We start from the raw sequence: 14,375 nt of genomic DNA, 5'->3' as shown, positions 1-14,375 counted from the left end.
AGGTACACTTCAACTATGACAGACAAAATGAGAGAAAAAAATCCAGAAAATCACATTGTAGGATTTTTTATTTATTTATTTGCAAATTATGGTGGAAAATAAGTATTTGGTCAATAACAAAGTTTATCTCAATACTTTGTTATATACCCTTTGTTGGCAATGACAGAGGTCAAACGTTTTCTGTAAGTCTTCACAAGGTTTTCACACACCTGTTGCTGGTATTTTGGCCCATTCCTCCATGCAGATCTCCTCTAGAGCAGTGATGTTTTGGGGCTGTTGCTGGGCAACACAGACTTTCAACTCCCTCCAAAGATTTTCTATGGGATTGAGATCTGGAGACTGGCTAGGCCTCTCTAGGACCTTGAAATGCTTCTTACGAAGCCACTCCTTCGTTCGCCCGGGCGGTGTGTTTGGGATCATTGTCATGCTGAAAGACCCAGCCACATTTCATCTTCAATGCCCTTGCTGATGGAAGGAGGTTTTCACTCAAAATCTCACGATACATGGCCCCATTCATTCTTTCCTTTACACGGATCAGTCGTCCTGGTCCCTTTGCAGAAAAACAGCCCCAAAGCATGATGTTTCCACCCCCATGCTTCACAGTAGGTATGGTGTTCTTTGGATGCAACTCAGCATTCTTTGTCCTCCAAACACGACGAGTTGAGTTTTTACCAGAAAGTTATATTTTGGTTTCATCTGACCATATGACATTCTCCCAATCTTCTTCTGGATCATCCAAATGCTCTCTAGCAAACTTCAGACGGGCCCGGACATGTACTGGCTTAAGCAGGGGGACACGTCTGGCACTGCAGGATTTGAGTCCCTGGCGGGGTAGTGTGTTACTGATGGTAGGCTTTGTTACTTTGGTCCCAGCTCTCTGCAGGTCATTCACTAGGTTCCCCCGTGTGGTTCTGGGATTTTTGCCTCATTTTGTCTTTCATAGTTACAGGCCTCTCATCTTTTTAAGTGGGAGAACTTGCACAATTGGTGGCTGACTAAATACTTTTTTGCCCCACTGTATGCATTGACAGAAGGACATACACACATGCACAAAACCTCTCCAACACACATCTCTGCCCATATGCCCTGCTGCTGGGGCATGCAATTGTCATTTGTGCTATACGTCATGACTCAGTCGTGACCCCTGTGCCTATGGCACTGTAGGCTATGACACATGCAACAGGATGAATAAGGTGGTGGCAATTCTGTGCAACGCTGTGGCTCCTACTGTGTTGCACCACCTTTTAGCCAATGGCTCTGCTCCCTCAGGCTGAACAGGAGGTGGTCCTCTGAAATTTTTGAAAGAACAGCAACAGATTTGCTGAACTTACACACAAATGACGCACAATTTTGTATCTTATTTTATGGATTATTCTGTCGTGAGTGCCTTACATGCAAAGATCAAAGATCTTGCCCATGTAGTGTAGCTGTTGATATTTTAGTATACTGCACACTATCTTCAACAATACAGATACAAATTGCATATATTTTAGGGGGTTCCTCAGGGCTCAATGCAAGGACCACTGCAGAATAGCTTTTATCGGTGTTAATCTGTTCCTTGTCTAAAGTATCTCACACCCCCCCCCCCAGTTTCAGTCAGTCAGTAGACACTCTCCAGGCCCTCTGCCTTCAATGTGAGAGGAGAGATTCTACCTAACATCAGACATGGGAGGCTGACTCCCGCTGCATGAAAGGTAAAAGGTTGAGGCTTGAACACCCGGGCAGATAAAGCAGCCTTTTCATGTGTGACCGGCCCGCAGCCCAAAACAAATCCCACTGAACGCTGTCTTTGAACTGTAGACCAGTGTTCCTATGGCAGGAGTAGTGCTCTGCTCCCTCACAAGTCCTCTACTATTTGAGTGTATTACATAAAACTCAAAAGTGTTTTCTGATTGAGTATTTTCAGTACAAACCTGTCTCTTCTACAGTCAAATATAACACCCCCTCCAGAGTTTCTCCTGTTTGCTAGTATGTAATGGGCATTTCCATCAAAAAGGACCCATGAGCACACACGTAAAATTTATAGGAGCATGTCAAATTGGGTGTCAAATGAACAGTAAGAGTCTATAATTTTAGAAATTAAGGCATATACACTGCTCAAAAAAATTAAGGGAACACATCCTAGATCTGAATGAATTAAATATTCTTATTAAATACTTTTTTCTTTACATAGTTGAATGTGCTGACAACAAAATCACACACAAATGATCAATGGAAATCAAATGTATCAACCCATGGAGGTCTGGATTTGGAGTCAGACTCAAAATGTATGTGGAAAACCACACTACAGGCTGATCCAACTTTGATGTAATGTCCTTAAAACAAGTCAAAATGAGGCTCAGTAGTGTGTGTGGCCTCCACGTGCCTGTATGACCTCCCTACAACGCCTGGGCATGCTCCTGATGAGGTGGCGGATGGTCTCCTGAGGGATCTCCTCCCAGACCTGGACTAAAGCATCCGCCAACTCCTGGACAGTCTGTGGTGCAATGTGGCGTTGGTGGATGGAGCGAGACATGATGTCCCAGATGTGCTCAATTGGATTCAGGTCTGGGGAACGGGTGGGCCAGTCCATAGCATCAATGCCTTCCTCTTGCAGGAACTGCTGACACACTCCAGCCACATGAGGTCTAGCATTGTCTTGCATTAGGAAGAACCCAGGGCCAACCACACCAGCATATGGTCTCACAAGGGGTCTGAGGATCTCATCTCGGTACCTAATGGCAGTCAGGCTACCTCTGGCGAGCACATGGAGGGCTGTGCGGCCCCCCAAATAAATGCCACCCCACACCATGACTGACCCACCGCCAAACCGGTCATGCTGGAGGATGTTGCAGGCAGCAGAACGTTCTCCACGACGTCTCCAGACTGTCACGTCTGTCACATGTGCTCAGTGTGAACCTGCTTTCATCTGTGAAGAGCACAGGGCGCCAGTGGCGAATTTGCCAATCTTGGTGTTCTCTGGCAAATGCCAAACATTGTAAGCACAACCCCCACCTGTGGACGTCGGGCCCTCATACCACCCTCATGGAGTCTGTTTCTGACTGTTTGAGCAGACACATGCACATTTGTGGCCTGCTGAAGGTCATTTTGCAGGGCTCTGGCAGTGCTCCTCCAGCTCCTCCTTGCACAAAGGCGGAGGTAGCGGTCCTGCTGCTGGGTTGTTGCCCTCCTACGGCCTCCTCCACGACTCAGGATGTACTGTCCTGTCTCCTGGTAGCGCCTCCATGCTCTGGACACTACGCTGACAGACACAGCAAACCTTCTTGCCACATCTCGCATTGATGTGCCATCATGGATGACCTGCACTACCTGAGCCACTTGTGTGGGTTGTAGACTCCGTCTCATGCTACCACTAGAGTGAAAGCACCGCCAGCATTCAAAAGTGACCAAAACATCAGCCAGGAAGCATAGGAACTGAGAAGTGGTCTGTGGTCCCCACCTGCAGAACCACTCCTTTATTGGGGGTGTCTTGCTAATTGCCTATAATTTCCACCTGTTGTCTATTCCATTTGCACAACAGCATGTGAAATTTATCGTCAATCAGTGTTGCTTCCTAAGTGGACAGTTTGATTTCACAGAAGTGTGATTGACTTGGAGTTCCATTGTGTTGTTTAAGTGTTCCCTTTATTTTTTGAGCAGTGTATTTTTTTAACCATTTTCCATCCCAAAAAATTGGAATAAGCAAATTCTTTCATTTCTGGTCCAACAGATGGAGAAAAGGGTCTTGGACAACATTGACCAGAAAAACTATTTAAAGGTATTAGACGTACATCAACTTAATAATATTGAAGAAAAGACCCCTGCCAACTAATATCAAAACTTTCAGTGCCTTCAAAGTATTAACATCCCTGGACTTTTTCCACATTTTGTTGTGTTACAGCCTGAATTTTAAATTGATTACATTGAGATTGTGTTTCACTGGCCTTCACACAATACCCCATAATGTCAAAGTGGAATTAGGTTTTTAGAAATGTTTAACCCCTTTGTTATGGCACTCCTAAATAAGTTCAGAAGTAAAAATTTGCTGAACAAGTCTCATGATAAGTTGCATGGACTCGCTCTGCGTGCAACGAATAATAGTGTTTTAAGATTTTTAATCATGAATTCCCCACACATCCAAATATCTGTAAGGTCCCTCAGTCGAGCAGTGAATTTCAAACACAGATTCAACCACAAAGACCAGGGAGGTTTTCCAATGCCCCGCAAAGAAGGGCACCTATTGGTAGATGGAAAAAAAGTAAAGGCGACATTGAATATCCCTTTGAGCATGGTGAAGTTATTAATTACACTTTGGATGGTATATCAAAGATACAGGCGTCCTTCCTAACTCGGTTGCCGGAGAGGAAGGATACCACTCAGGGATTTCACCATGAGGCAAATGGTGACTTTAAAACAGTTAGAGTTTAATGGCTGGCGTAGGAGAACTTAGGATGGATCAAATATTGTAGTTACTCCACAATAATAACCTAAATGACAGAGTAAAAAAAATATTCCAAAACATGCACCCTGTCGACCACTTTTCTCTGCCTGCACTGTACCGCTTGCCATGCAGTAGCAGAGAGAACAGTCTATGACTTGGGTGACTGGAGTCTTTGACAATTTCTTTGGGCCTCTCTCTGACACCTCCTAGTACATAGGTCCTGGATGTCAGGAAGCTTGGCCCCAGTGATGTACTGGGCTATACGCACTACCCTCTAGCACCTTACGGTAAGATGCCAAGCAGTTGCCATACCAGGCGGTGATGCAACCGGTCAGGGTGCTCTCGATGGTGCAGCTGTATAACCTTTTAAGGATCTGGGGACCCATGCCAAATCTTTTCAGTCTCCTGAGGGGGGGAAAGGTGTTGTCATGTCCTCTTCACAACTGTCTTGGTGTGTTTGGACCATGATAGTTTGTCGGTGATATGGACACCAAACTACTTGAAACTTCTCGACCCGCTCCACTTCAACCCTGTCGATGTGAATGGGGGCCTGTAGTCCTTTAGTCCACGATCAGCTCCTTTGTCTTACTCACATTGAGGGAGAGGTTGTTGTCCTGGCACCACACTGCCAGGTCTCTGACCTCCCTATAGGCTGTCTCATCATTGTCGGTGATCAGGCCTACCACCGTCTTAATGACGGAGTCATGCTGGGGCCATGCAGGGAGTACAGGAGGGCACTAAGCACGCACCCCTGACGTGCCCCGGTGTTGAGGATCAGCGTGGCAGATGTGTTGTTGCCTAACCTTACCAGCTGGGGGCTGGTAAGACCAGGATCCAGTTGCAGAGGGAGGTGTTTAGTCCCATGGTCCTTAGCTTAGTGATGCGCTTTGGGAACTATGGCGTTGAACACTGAGCTGTAGTCAATGAACAACATTCTCACATAGGTGTTCCTTTTGTCCAGTGTGGAAAGGGCAGTGTGGCGTGCGATTGAGATTGCATCATCTGTTGGGGCGGTATGCAAATTGGAATGGGTCTGTGGTTTCCGTCATGATGGTGTTGACGTGAGCCATGACCAGCTTTTCAAAGCACTTCATGGTTACCAACATGAGTGCTACGGGGCGGTAATCATTTGGGCAGGTTACCTTTGCTTTCTTGGGCACAGGGACTATGGTGGTCTGTTTGAAACATGTAGTTATTAGACTTGGTCAGGAAGAGGTTGAAAATGTCAGTGAAGACATTTGCAAGTTGATCCGTGCATGCTTTGAGTACACGTCCTGGTAATCTGTCTGGCCCCGCGGCTTTGAATGTTGACCTGTTTAAATGTCTTGCTCACATCGGCTATGGAGAGAGTGATCACACAGTCATCCAGAACAGCTGGTGCTCTCATGCATGCTTCAGTGTTGCTTACCTAAAAGTGAGCATAAAAGACATTTAGCTTGTCTGGTAGGCTCGTGTCACTGGGCAGCTCGCAACTGGGTTTTCCTTATTTTAGATAGGTCTAAAGAAGTATGATATGAAGAAAATGTAGTATATTTCAGAAGACAGAATAGCATACTCTGAGTAGTCCTTATGTTAGGTCCTGATCTGGTTATGCCAAATGGATGTGGCCTACACTAGTTTATTTAGCAGACAAGATTTGCTTAGAATTTCCTGGCATTATTGTATAGTATGAAGAATACAATTGAACAAAGCTGAATAAAATAGAAAGGATATTTTCTCCAAACAGTTTGAGGGAGTGTGCACATGCAGCTATTCTGTGTCGAGTGGTTAACAAAGAAATATATATATATTCCTATATGCTTAATTTAGAGTTGTTAATTTAACTTTAGTTGTTCTACAAACATTAGGCTATATCTTTAGATTCTTAATACATTGTACTGCTTGCTGCATAATGCGACTTTAATGTTGTGACTCTCCCTTTATGTGGCCATAATGCAGCCTAAAAAAATCCATGCTTTTGTGCCCTTCTCCCTGAGTGCTGCGTGCTCCATGGCGTCCACATTTACTTTTCATCAGCAAACAAGATGAGTAGGCCTAACGAACAGCAAAAGCACTAGCCTATGTCAATCTACTATTCTTCATAGTGCAAAGGTCGACCTATTCTGTGCGAGAAATAAATATTCCAAACATAGTCTGGGACAGTTGTGGGATGCGATAGATCCCAAATTAATACAACCACTAGCATCCCAAAACTTTTATTTACGCAATGTGGCTGATGCAACAGATCAGAACGTTTAGCTTAAAATGTTGATAAACTATTAGGCTATTTCTTCACATTATAAGCACAGCAATGCACATATGGCAGTAGGCTATAAGCTCATATGTTCCATTAGAGGAAAACACCATTATCAAAAGTGACCACAAATGCAATTTATGCATGTAATGCTTTTATTATAAAGGTGAGTTTTTTTATGGTGAAAATTATCTTCCCCAAATTTGAAACTCACGTGCTGCTTATTGTATGACAGTTAGGCTCTACACCCCTTGTGAAACAAACCTTATTAAAACATATAGGCCTATTGGCTAGGCTACTTGAGGTGTGCGACTATGATTTGAAAATGTTGCAAAAAAAAGGTGTTGTTACTTTTGATAATAATATTGTCAACCATCAGACTATTCTTGATTTAATCTCGTCTTTACATATACTAAATAATATATGTGTGACATTTGTTTTGATTTAGAATGGACTATTATCATGCACCTGTATTGAAACAGAGGCAGTGGGAAAAAATACATGTCATCTATGCACTTAAATAGCGAATGGGGGATGCTTTTCCCTGTGGTTTATTTTCATGACAGGCTATACTCCTGTTGTAAATATAAGCAATGTGCTTAATATTAAGGAAGTTGAGAAATACAAATAGTAGGCCTAGCCTATAGAAAGCTGATCCTCCTCTTTTTAGTAGAGGCCATCATTGATGACAGTGTGATTAGTGGACCAATAGAGTGCTGAGTAACAGTCAGTTAGCAAATTTGGTAGGCTACTAATGACCATCAGCAGCATTAGAGCTTGGAGAAGCCTAATTACCATGACTAAACAGTCACATGGAATTTGACCGCCTTCATGACTCGTGACCGCCGGTGTGGCGGTAACATGGTCACCGCAACAGCCCTACTTGTTCCTTGAAATTCCATTACCAAAAACCCTCGTATCTTGAAGATATTTTTTATTTATCTCCCTCATAAGGAGGGAGGATAATGAAAGTTTACAGAAGTAACAAGTATAGGAAGACCGACCCAAATAGTTGTAGTGTTTTTACTGATATCAAGTTTAATTAATTATTAAGTGATTCAAACTCTAAATTCTGTTACCAAATCATTAACTGAATTACTAAAAAATGTGTAAGGGAATTGCTGCAATTGAATTGGCTAAAATGGGTAATCGTAGTAGTCACAAACCACAGTTAGGTCACCTGTTACTGTCCTCCCTTCCACTAGCACACTGTTATGTTCACATCATAACTGTTTTTTTCTCTTTCTGTCATCTGGTGGTCAAAGCAATGCTGTAAAAACAGTCTGGACGACCTCTCTTTCAATTTAATTTCAATTTAAGGGGGTTTATTAGCATGGGAACCATATGTTTACATTGCCAAAGCAAGTGAAATAGATCATAAACAAAAGTTAAATAAACCAATAAAAGATGTACAATTAATGTCATATTATGTCTATATATAGTGTTGTAATGATGTGCAAATAGTTAAAGTACAAAAGGGAAAATAAACATAAATATTGGTTGAATTTACAATGGTGTTTGTTTTTCACTGGTTGCCCTTTTCCTGTGGCAACAGGTCACAAATCTTGCTACTGTGATTGCACACTGGTATTTCACTCAATAGATATGGGAGTTTTTGAACATTTTTATGTGTTTTCAAATTCTTTGTGGGTCTGTGTAATCTGAGGGGAAATATGTGTCTCTAATATGGTCATACATTTGGCAGGAGGTTAGGAAGTGCAGCACAGTTTCCACCTTCAGCGGCCTTTGTCAATAGCAAGGCTATGCTCACTGAGTCTGTACATTGTCAAAGATGTCCTTAATATTGTGTCAGTCACAGTGGTCAGGTTTTCTGCCATTGTATTCTCTGTTTAGGACCAAATAGCATTCTAGTTGGCTCTGTTTTTGTAATTCTTTCCAATGTGTCAAGTAATTATCTTTTTGTTTTCTCATGATTTGGTTGGGTCTAATTGTTTTACTGTCCTGGGGCTCTGTGGGGTCTGTTTGTGAACAGAGCCCCAGGACCAGTTTGCTTAGGGGGCTCATCTCCAGGTTAATTTCTCTGTAGGTGATGGCTTTGTTATGGAAGGTTTGGGAATCACTTCCTTTTAGATGGTTGTAGAATTTAACGTCTCTTTTCTGGATTTTGATCATTAGCGGGAATCGACCTAATTCTGCTTTGCATACATTATTTGTTGTTTTACGTTGTACACAGAGGATATTTTTGCAGAATTCTGCATGCAGTCTCAATTTGGTGTTTGTCCCATTTTGTGAATTATTGGTTGGTGAGAGGATCCCAGACCTCACAAACATAAAGGGCAATGGGTTCTAGAACTGATTCAAGTATTTTTAGCCAGATCCTAATTGGTATGTCTAATTTTATGTTCCTTTTGATGGCATAGAAGGCTTGCCCCTCTCTCCTCTCTCTCTCTCATTAATGTCACCTCTCCCGGCTGTTACTGACACCTACCCTCTTTCCATTTACTGTAACAAGCATCCTCACCCACTGGGCACCGACCAACATTGCACGTCCATGGATGTTGAAATTTGGTCAGTCCGGCCCTGACCGGACCAAATTTGAACCAATCATAGAAGTCTGTTTCACAAGTTTGGACAGTAGAATAAAGTAGTACAGTATAATTGAATGTACTGTACTGAACATATCTACTTTACTGTGCTCTGCTGTACTGTGCTGTACTGTGATGTCCAAACTTGTGAAACATAGACGTCTATGATTGTTTCAGATTTGGTCTGGTCCAGACCAACCAAATGTGGTCTTGTTTGGGGGCGGTGCTCATTAAAATAATACCCAGTGTGTAGAATAATACCCAAATATGCAAAAGAAGGATGTTGCATATTTCTACCTTTTTTGTGTACCTATTCAGGATACATTACCATGAAGAGAATTATATTAATATAATTTCAAACTAAAGGTATCATGTCATAGCTGACACCCCATTCTTTCTGCAGACATCTTTTAATCTTAATTGGAGCAGATATTTAAGAGTTTTTCTCAAATGTGGTCGTCTGAAAAACTGAGGAAGATTTTACAGTAATTATGTTACCAAAGGTTGCATCTGCACAGTTCTTCCAGTAAATGCGTTTTTGTGAAATGTTCTGTGTAAATTGTTCAAAGTAGTCCTTGTGCATTGAGTTGTATGCTTTGTTGAACTTTGAAATCAATTGTTTTTGTTTGGCATACATTTTAAAGTGAAAAATAGTAATTCCATTGCCGTGGAAATGCCCTAATACAACCCCCTCCATATTTTCAATGTAAAACAAGAGCAGAAGCTGCCTCTAGTTCATTTGTTAGGGCTTTATTTTTAAGAGAGCAATTATGACATGCATAACACCCTTTTCTCAGACCTCCCATTGTCCTTCCTCCAGGCCAAATACGTAGTGCATAATTCATGGGGAAGTCATTGCTTTCGTGAAGGCAATTGCATCATCTAAAAGCAAGTGTATGTAGTACGTGTCCGTGCACACACAGACACACAGAACTCGTTCTATCACGTCATTGTTTTTTATGGTAATGGAAGCAGAGCAGGCATTAATCAGGGAGTGGTTTTACTATTCTCTCAGGTAAACAATGTGGGTGATGTAGTGTTGAAACTGCACTCAAGGCTTTCCAGATGCACTCACTCTAATGCAATGTCTCGGCTCCCACTGTCATGCGGGTGTGTTGGAACAGTACACAGTCTGGATGTGTATATATAGAGAGCTATTTTTAAGGCTGAACCACAAATAGTAGTAGTAGTGGGGCTTAATTAAAATGGTCCATGCCTCTGTTGCCATTCCCGGGTTGCGGTCTGCTCGTTCATTCATTCATGAATTTATATGCACACATGTACTCTGTTCTCTCTCATTTGCCCTCTCTCTTTTTGTTGTTACAAATGGCTATACATTGCAAAATAAATAAATAAATAAATCCCTGTTTAAAGGGGCAATCTGCAATTGCTACACCCACTTTTGAACTAATTAAATGAATGATATTTACTGAATTATATATATTGATTAATAAAATAATATAACTTTAGACATGCCTCATGGGCTGTGTTCAACTGTTACACCCCATCAGAACCCCACATATAAGCGTGTTTTTACTCCAATGTTTGTAAACATTATAAATCTAAACTAACACTGTATAGCCTCAACATGGTTAAAACGATAATTTAGATTATTATAGATGGTCGGGCCATAGCTCTTTCTATGAATTTGAGAGTGGTTACATTTATCCAATCCCATCCCTCAGCTTTTTACCAAAACAGAGATGGGGTGGCAGCTTTGTTATTTTTTCAACTGCGGATTGGACCTTGACTTTTCTGTCTTAAATATTTTTAAATACACTCCTTTTCCTTATATTAAAGGGACACAGAGTGTTATCTAACATGGAACTGTGCCAAATTACCACTGTTTAGATAGCAAAACCTAGTGGTAATGATAACATTAACTGAATCCAAGAGCCTACTTCAAAACGCAACAGAAGCTCTGAGCACTAGCGTCCCGCCCACTCGTGGCGAGCAGCCTCACTGGGCCATAGGGCCAGGCTCTGCCTTCGATTGGGAATCGCATGCAGCGAGTTGCTGCAGGCAACCAACAGATCAGTTATGTGTCGGTGATGCCTCTAATAAAGCTGACACAGCACAGTCTCCCTGTGGCCCACCTGAGGGGCTCCCACTCCGTAGTGCGCCAGGCTCACTTGCCCCCATGGAAACACTAACCCCAAGAGAAGGGTTCCCCCATCCTTCAGTTCCCCCCCACTGCTGTGGCTGCTCGTTCGAAGCGTGCTTCTAATTTGTCCGGAAGGAACCCAGATTTAAATGCATCGCTTTGGTTTCTCTGTTGAGTACTGTGCAGGTTAAAAGGCTAAGACAATTGTTGATTCTGAAGGACATTGGCAGGTATGGTATATGAATGATAGCCCTCCTGAATCTCATACTGATCCGATGGTCTCTATTTTCCAGGAGTAACACACCTGCAGTAAAGAGGGGAAGAGGATCCTAATTCAGAGGACCAGTGGATGACCTGCCTACTGTACAGACCATGATCTGAAGGCCCCGCCACGTGGCCCCATTCTTTCTTCTTCATTATTTCCTGCAGGGGTAAGAGCTCCTAGACTAGCCGCCTCAGACAGGTGGAGCGGAGGGAGATAGAGAGAGTGTGTACAAGAAAGAGTGCGACAGCCAAGCGCCTACCAACCACCTCCACAGGACAGCCGTGCCCTCTGACCCCGCCACGCCCCCTGCCCCTCCCACCGCCAGACCGGAACCATGGGAAGGAAAAAGATCCAAATACAGAGGATTACAGACGAACGGAACAGACAGGTGTGTATGTAGAAACTCTGTCATGCCTATGACTACACCGGTATTTTTCCAAGACTATGAAAGGTTAAATGATCCATCTATAATGAGTCAACTGGTTATTAATGGACTTTGGTTAATTTGAGCTTATTGAGGAATGTATGTGATGCGTCTGCCATCTCCAAAATGTCCCTGGCTGAGTAAAACCTGAGTGTTTTAGACAGTAGGTGGCCTGAGGTCCTACAATCATCTTAAGTTTCTCCTGGTAAATCTTTAAAGGTGCCCATTTTCATAGAGCAGCACACACAGAGACTCAAAATGCTTCAGGCATTCAAGCATTATGTTGATTCGTCAAAAGTTGAGAGAAATATTGGTGAACCATCATCCTGCTAGATGTTGATTACAAGATACTGTCAATAGCACTAATGGATTGGCCCCGTCACCAAGGCTATAGACTCTGACGGAAATTCAACAGCAGTGAAATACATGATGTCAAAAGAGAGCGTGAGAACCACAAATACTTTACATAGTAATGGATTATCAACTGAACGCCATGAGGCGTTGAACAGGCCATGAACACTTCTGAAACATTGCAGGTGCAGAAAGTAGAGCAGCTGGGGAGGTTGTGGTTGTCACTGTGGCTTCCTCCTCTCCTCGCCACACAACCACGCTCGTTAGGACACGGCCATGTCTCATGGTGGATGTCTTGTTCTGTCGTTCGTTGCCATTGGTTACTTCCAATTCTATTCTTAATGTCAATTATGTTCAGCTTGTTTATCCTGGCATTCATGTCGAAGGAAGGATCAAGACTAATTGTTGTCGAAGACTCGGTGTACCTCACGCCTCCGACAAATCAGAGTATTTCTCTTCGTGATAAACCGTCTTATAATTGGTTATGAGAGTCATTGTAATAGTATTATTTATCAGCTCTGTGAGCCTGGCTTGCCATTGTCCTCGCTGAACTTTCCTCCCCTTGTTTCTATGTTCTGCTCTCTCTGTGTGTGTGTGTGTGTGTGTGTGTGTGTGTGTGTGTGTGTGTGTGTGTGCACGCGCAGAGATGATTGTGTGTGTGTGTGATGGGGTCTGAGGGAGGGGGTGGTAGACGGTTGCCCATGGATACGACCCCGATATAATTTGATTTGTGGCAGCGGGAAGCAATGAGTGAGCAAGAACGACACAGAGAGGAAAAGGAGGGAGAGAAAAGAAAATGAGGGCGAGGAAATGAAAGAGAGAGGGAGACTGAGACCGTGGGGAGGACAAGGGGAGAGCACGCACTGGCTCCTGCCCCACAGAGAGGCATCAGTGCAACTTGGGGGCGCTCAAGCAATTATAGAGGGAGAGGGGAGCAATTGAAGGTCTCACATGGCAGCTGTAGAATCTGCCTGTGTGGTTCCTTTCCGTGCGTCTGCTTCCTCTTGCTCCTCTCCTCTCAGCAAAACAAACTCAAATCACCCAGTGCATAAATGCCTCAAAACCAAGGGAGTGGTATTAAACAGAACCACAACACACTGCAGGGCCTCATCCCTGTTGTCACCTTTAATTAGCTGTCTGTAATGTGTTGTTTGTTCACACCTTGTCTGTTCTCTAAGATACTGTTATTTATTTACTGTTATTCAAATATTCCCTCCTACTTTTCTTATGTTTAACCAATTGTTATACAGAACCACAAATTCCTTTTTACTTTTGCAGTATCGCTCATGCTATTGTTCTCCCTCTTTCCTTCTATGCCAAATATTCCCCTCCCCTTCCCAATATCACCTGCCTATCCCCCCCCCCCTTCTCCACAACATCCCTTCTCTACCACCTTCTAATATACCCACACCATCCCTCCCCTGGCAGGTGACGTTCACTAAGAGGAAGTTTGGCCTGATGAAGAAGGCGTATGAGCTGAGCGTGCTGTGCGACTGTGAGATCGCCCTCATCATCTTCAACCACTCCAACAAGCTGTTTCAGTACGCCAGCACCGACATGGACAAGGTCCTGCTCAAATACACCGAGTACAACGAGCCCCACGAGAGCCGTACCAACGTCGACATCATGGAGGTAATGGAGGAGGGAGAGAGGAGGGGGTGTTACTGTGTAGTTCCCTGCAGGAGAGGGTGAACCGAGTGGTTGTGTGTTCTGAAGTAGTGGGCGAGAGGTGTTACAATACGACGTTTTAGTACAGTGCCATGGAGGAGAGACGGTAATGAAACAGCTCGCTGTGTTTTAATTTTGTTTTTACAACCGTGGTTGTAATTTGGCCGCAGTATGGTCATTAATATGCTAGTTTTGAAGGTCGTTCAGATTTGATAACACTTTACTTCAGGGTTTGCCTATAAACTGATGATTATTTTATTTTGTTGGTAAATTAAGTAGGTAACATTTCTAGGGTGTTCATGATTTATGTTTGATAACAGGCCCATGTGACCTGGTGTTATGTTTTCTTAATATCAAGAGCTGT

The 14,375-nt window shown here is 43.2% G+C and overlaps 1 protein-coding gene across 13 annotated transcripts in view; it reads left to right on the top strand.

Moving 5' to 3' along the window:
• Positions 1-14,375, top strand: part of LOC109902031 (myocyte-specific enhancer factor 2D homolog) — a 72,171-nt gene that overhangs the window by 21,137 nt on the left and 36,659 nt on the right. For all 13 annotated transcript variants that reach the window (XM_031786777.1, XM_031786778.1, XM_031786785.1 and 10 more), the window contains exons 2-3: positions 11,597-11,956; positions 13,772-13,975. In XM_031786777.1, the coding sequence (XP_031642637.1) occupies positions 11,903-11,956; positions 13,772-13,975 (258 nt within the window). In that variant the 5' untranslated portion in view covers positions 11,597-11,902. The remainder of the gene's footprint in view (positions 1-11,596; positions 11,957-13,771; positions 13,976-14,375) is intronic.

This window comes from Oncorhynchus kisutch, linkage group LG13 (genome assembly GCF_002021735.2).
Source record: "Oncorhynchus kisutch isolate 150728-3 linkage group LG13, Okis_V2, whole genome shotgun sequence".
Taxonomy (NCBI): domain Eukaryota; kingdom Metazoa; phylum Chordata; class Actinopteri; order Salmoniformes; family Salmonidae; genus Oncorhynchus; species Oncorhynchus kisutch.
Note: the sequence above shows the minus strand (reverse complement) of the source record. Positions and strands in the feature narration are given on the sequence as shown.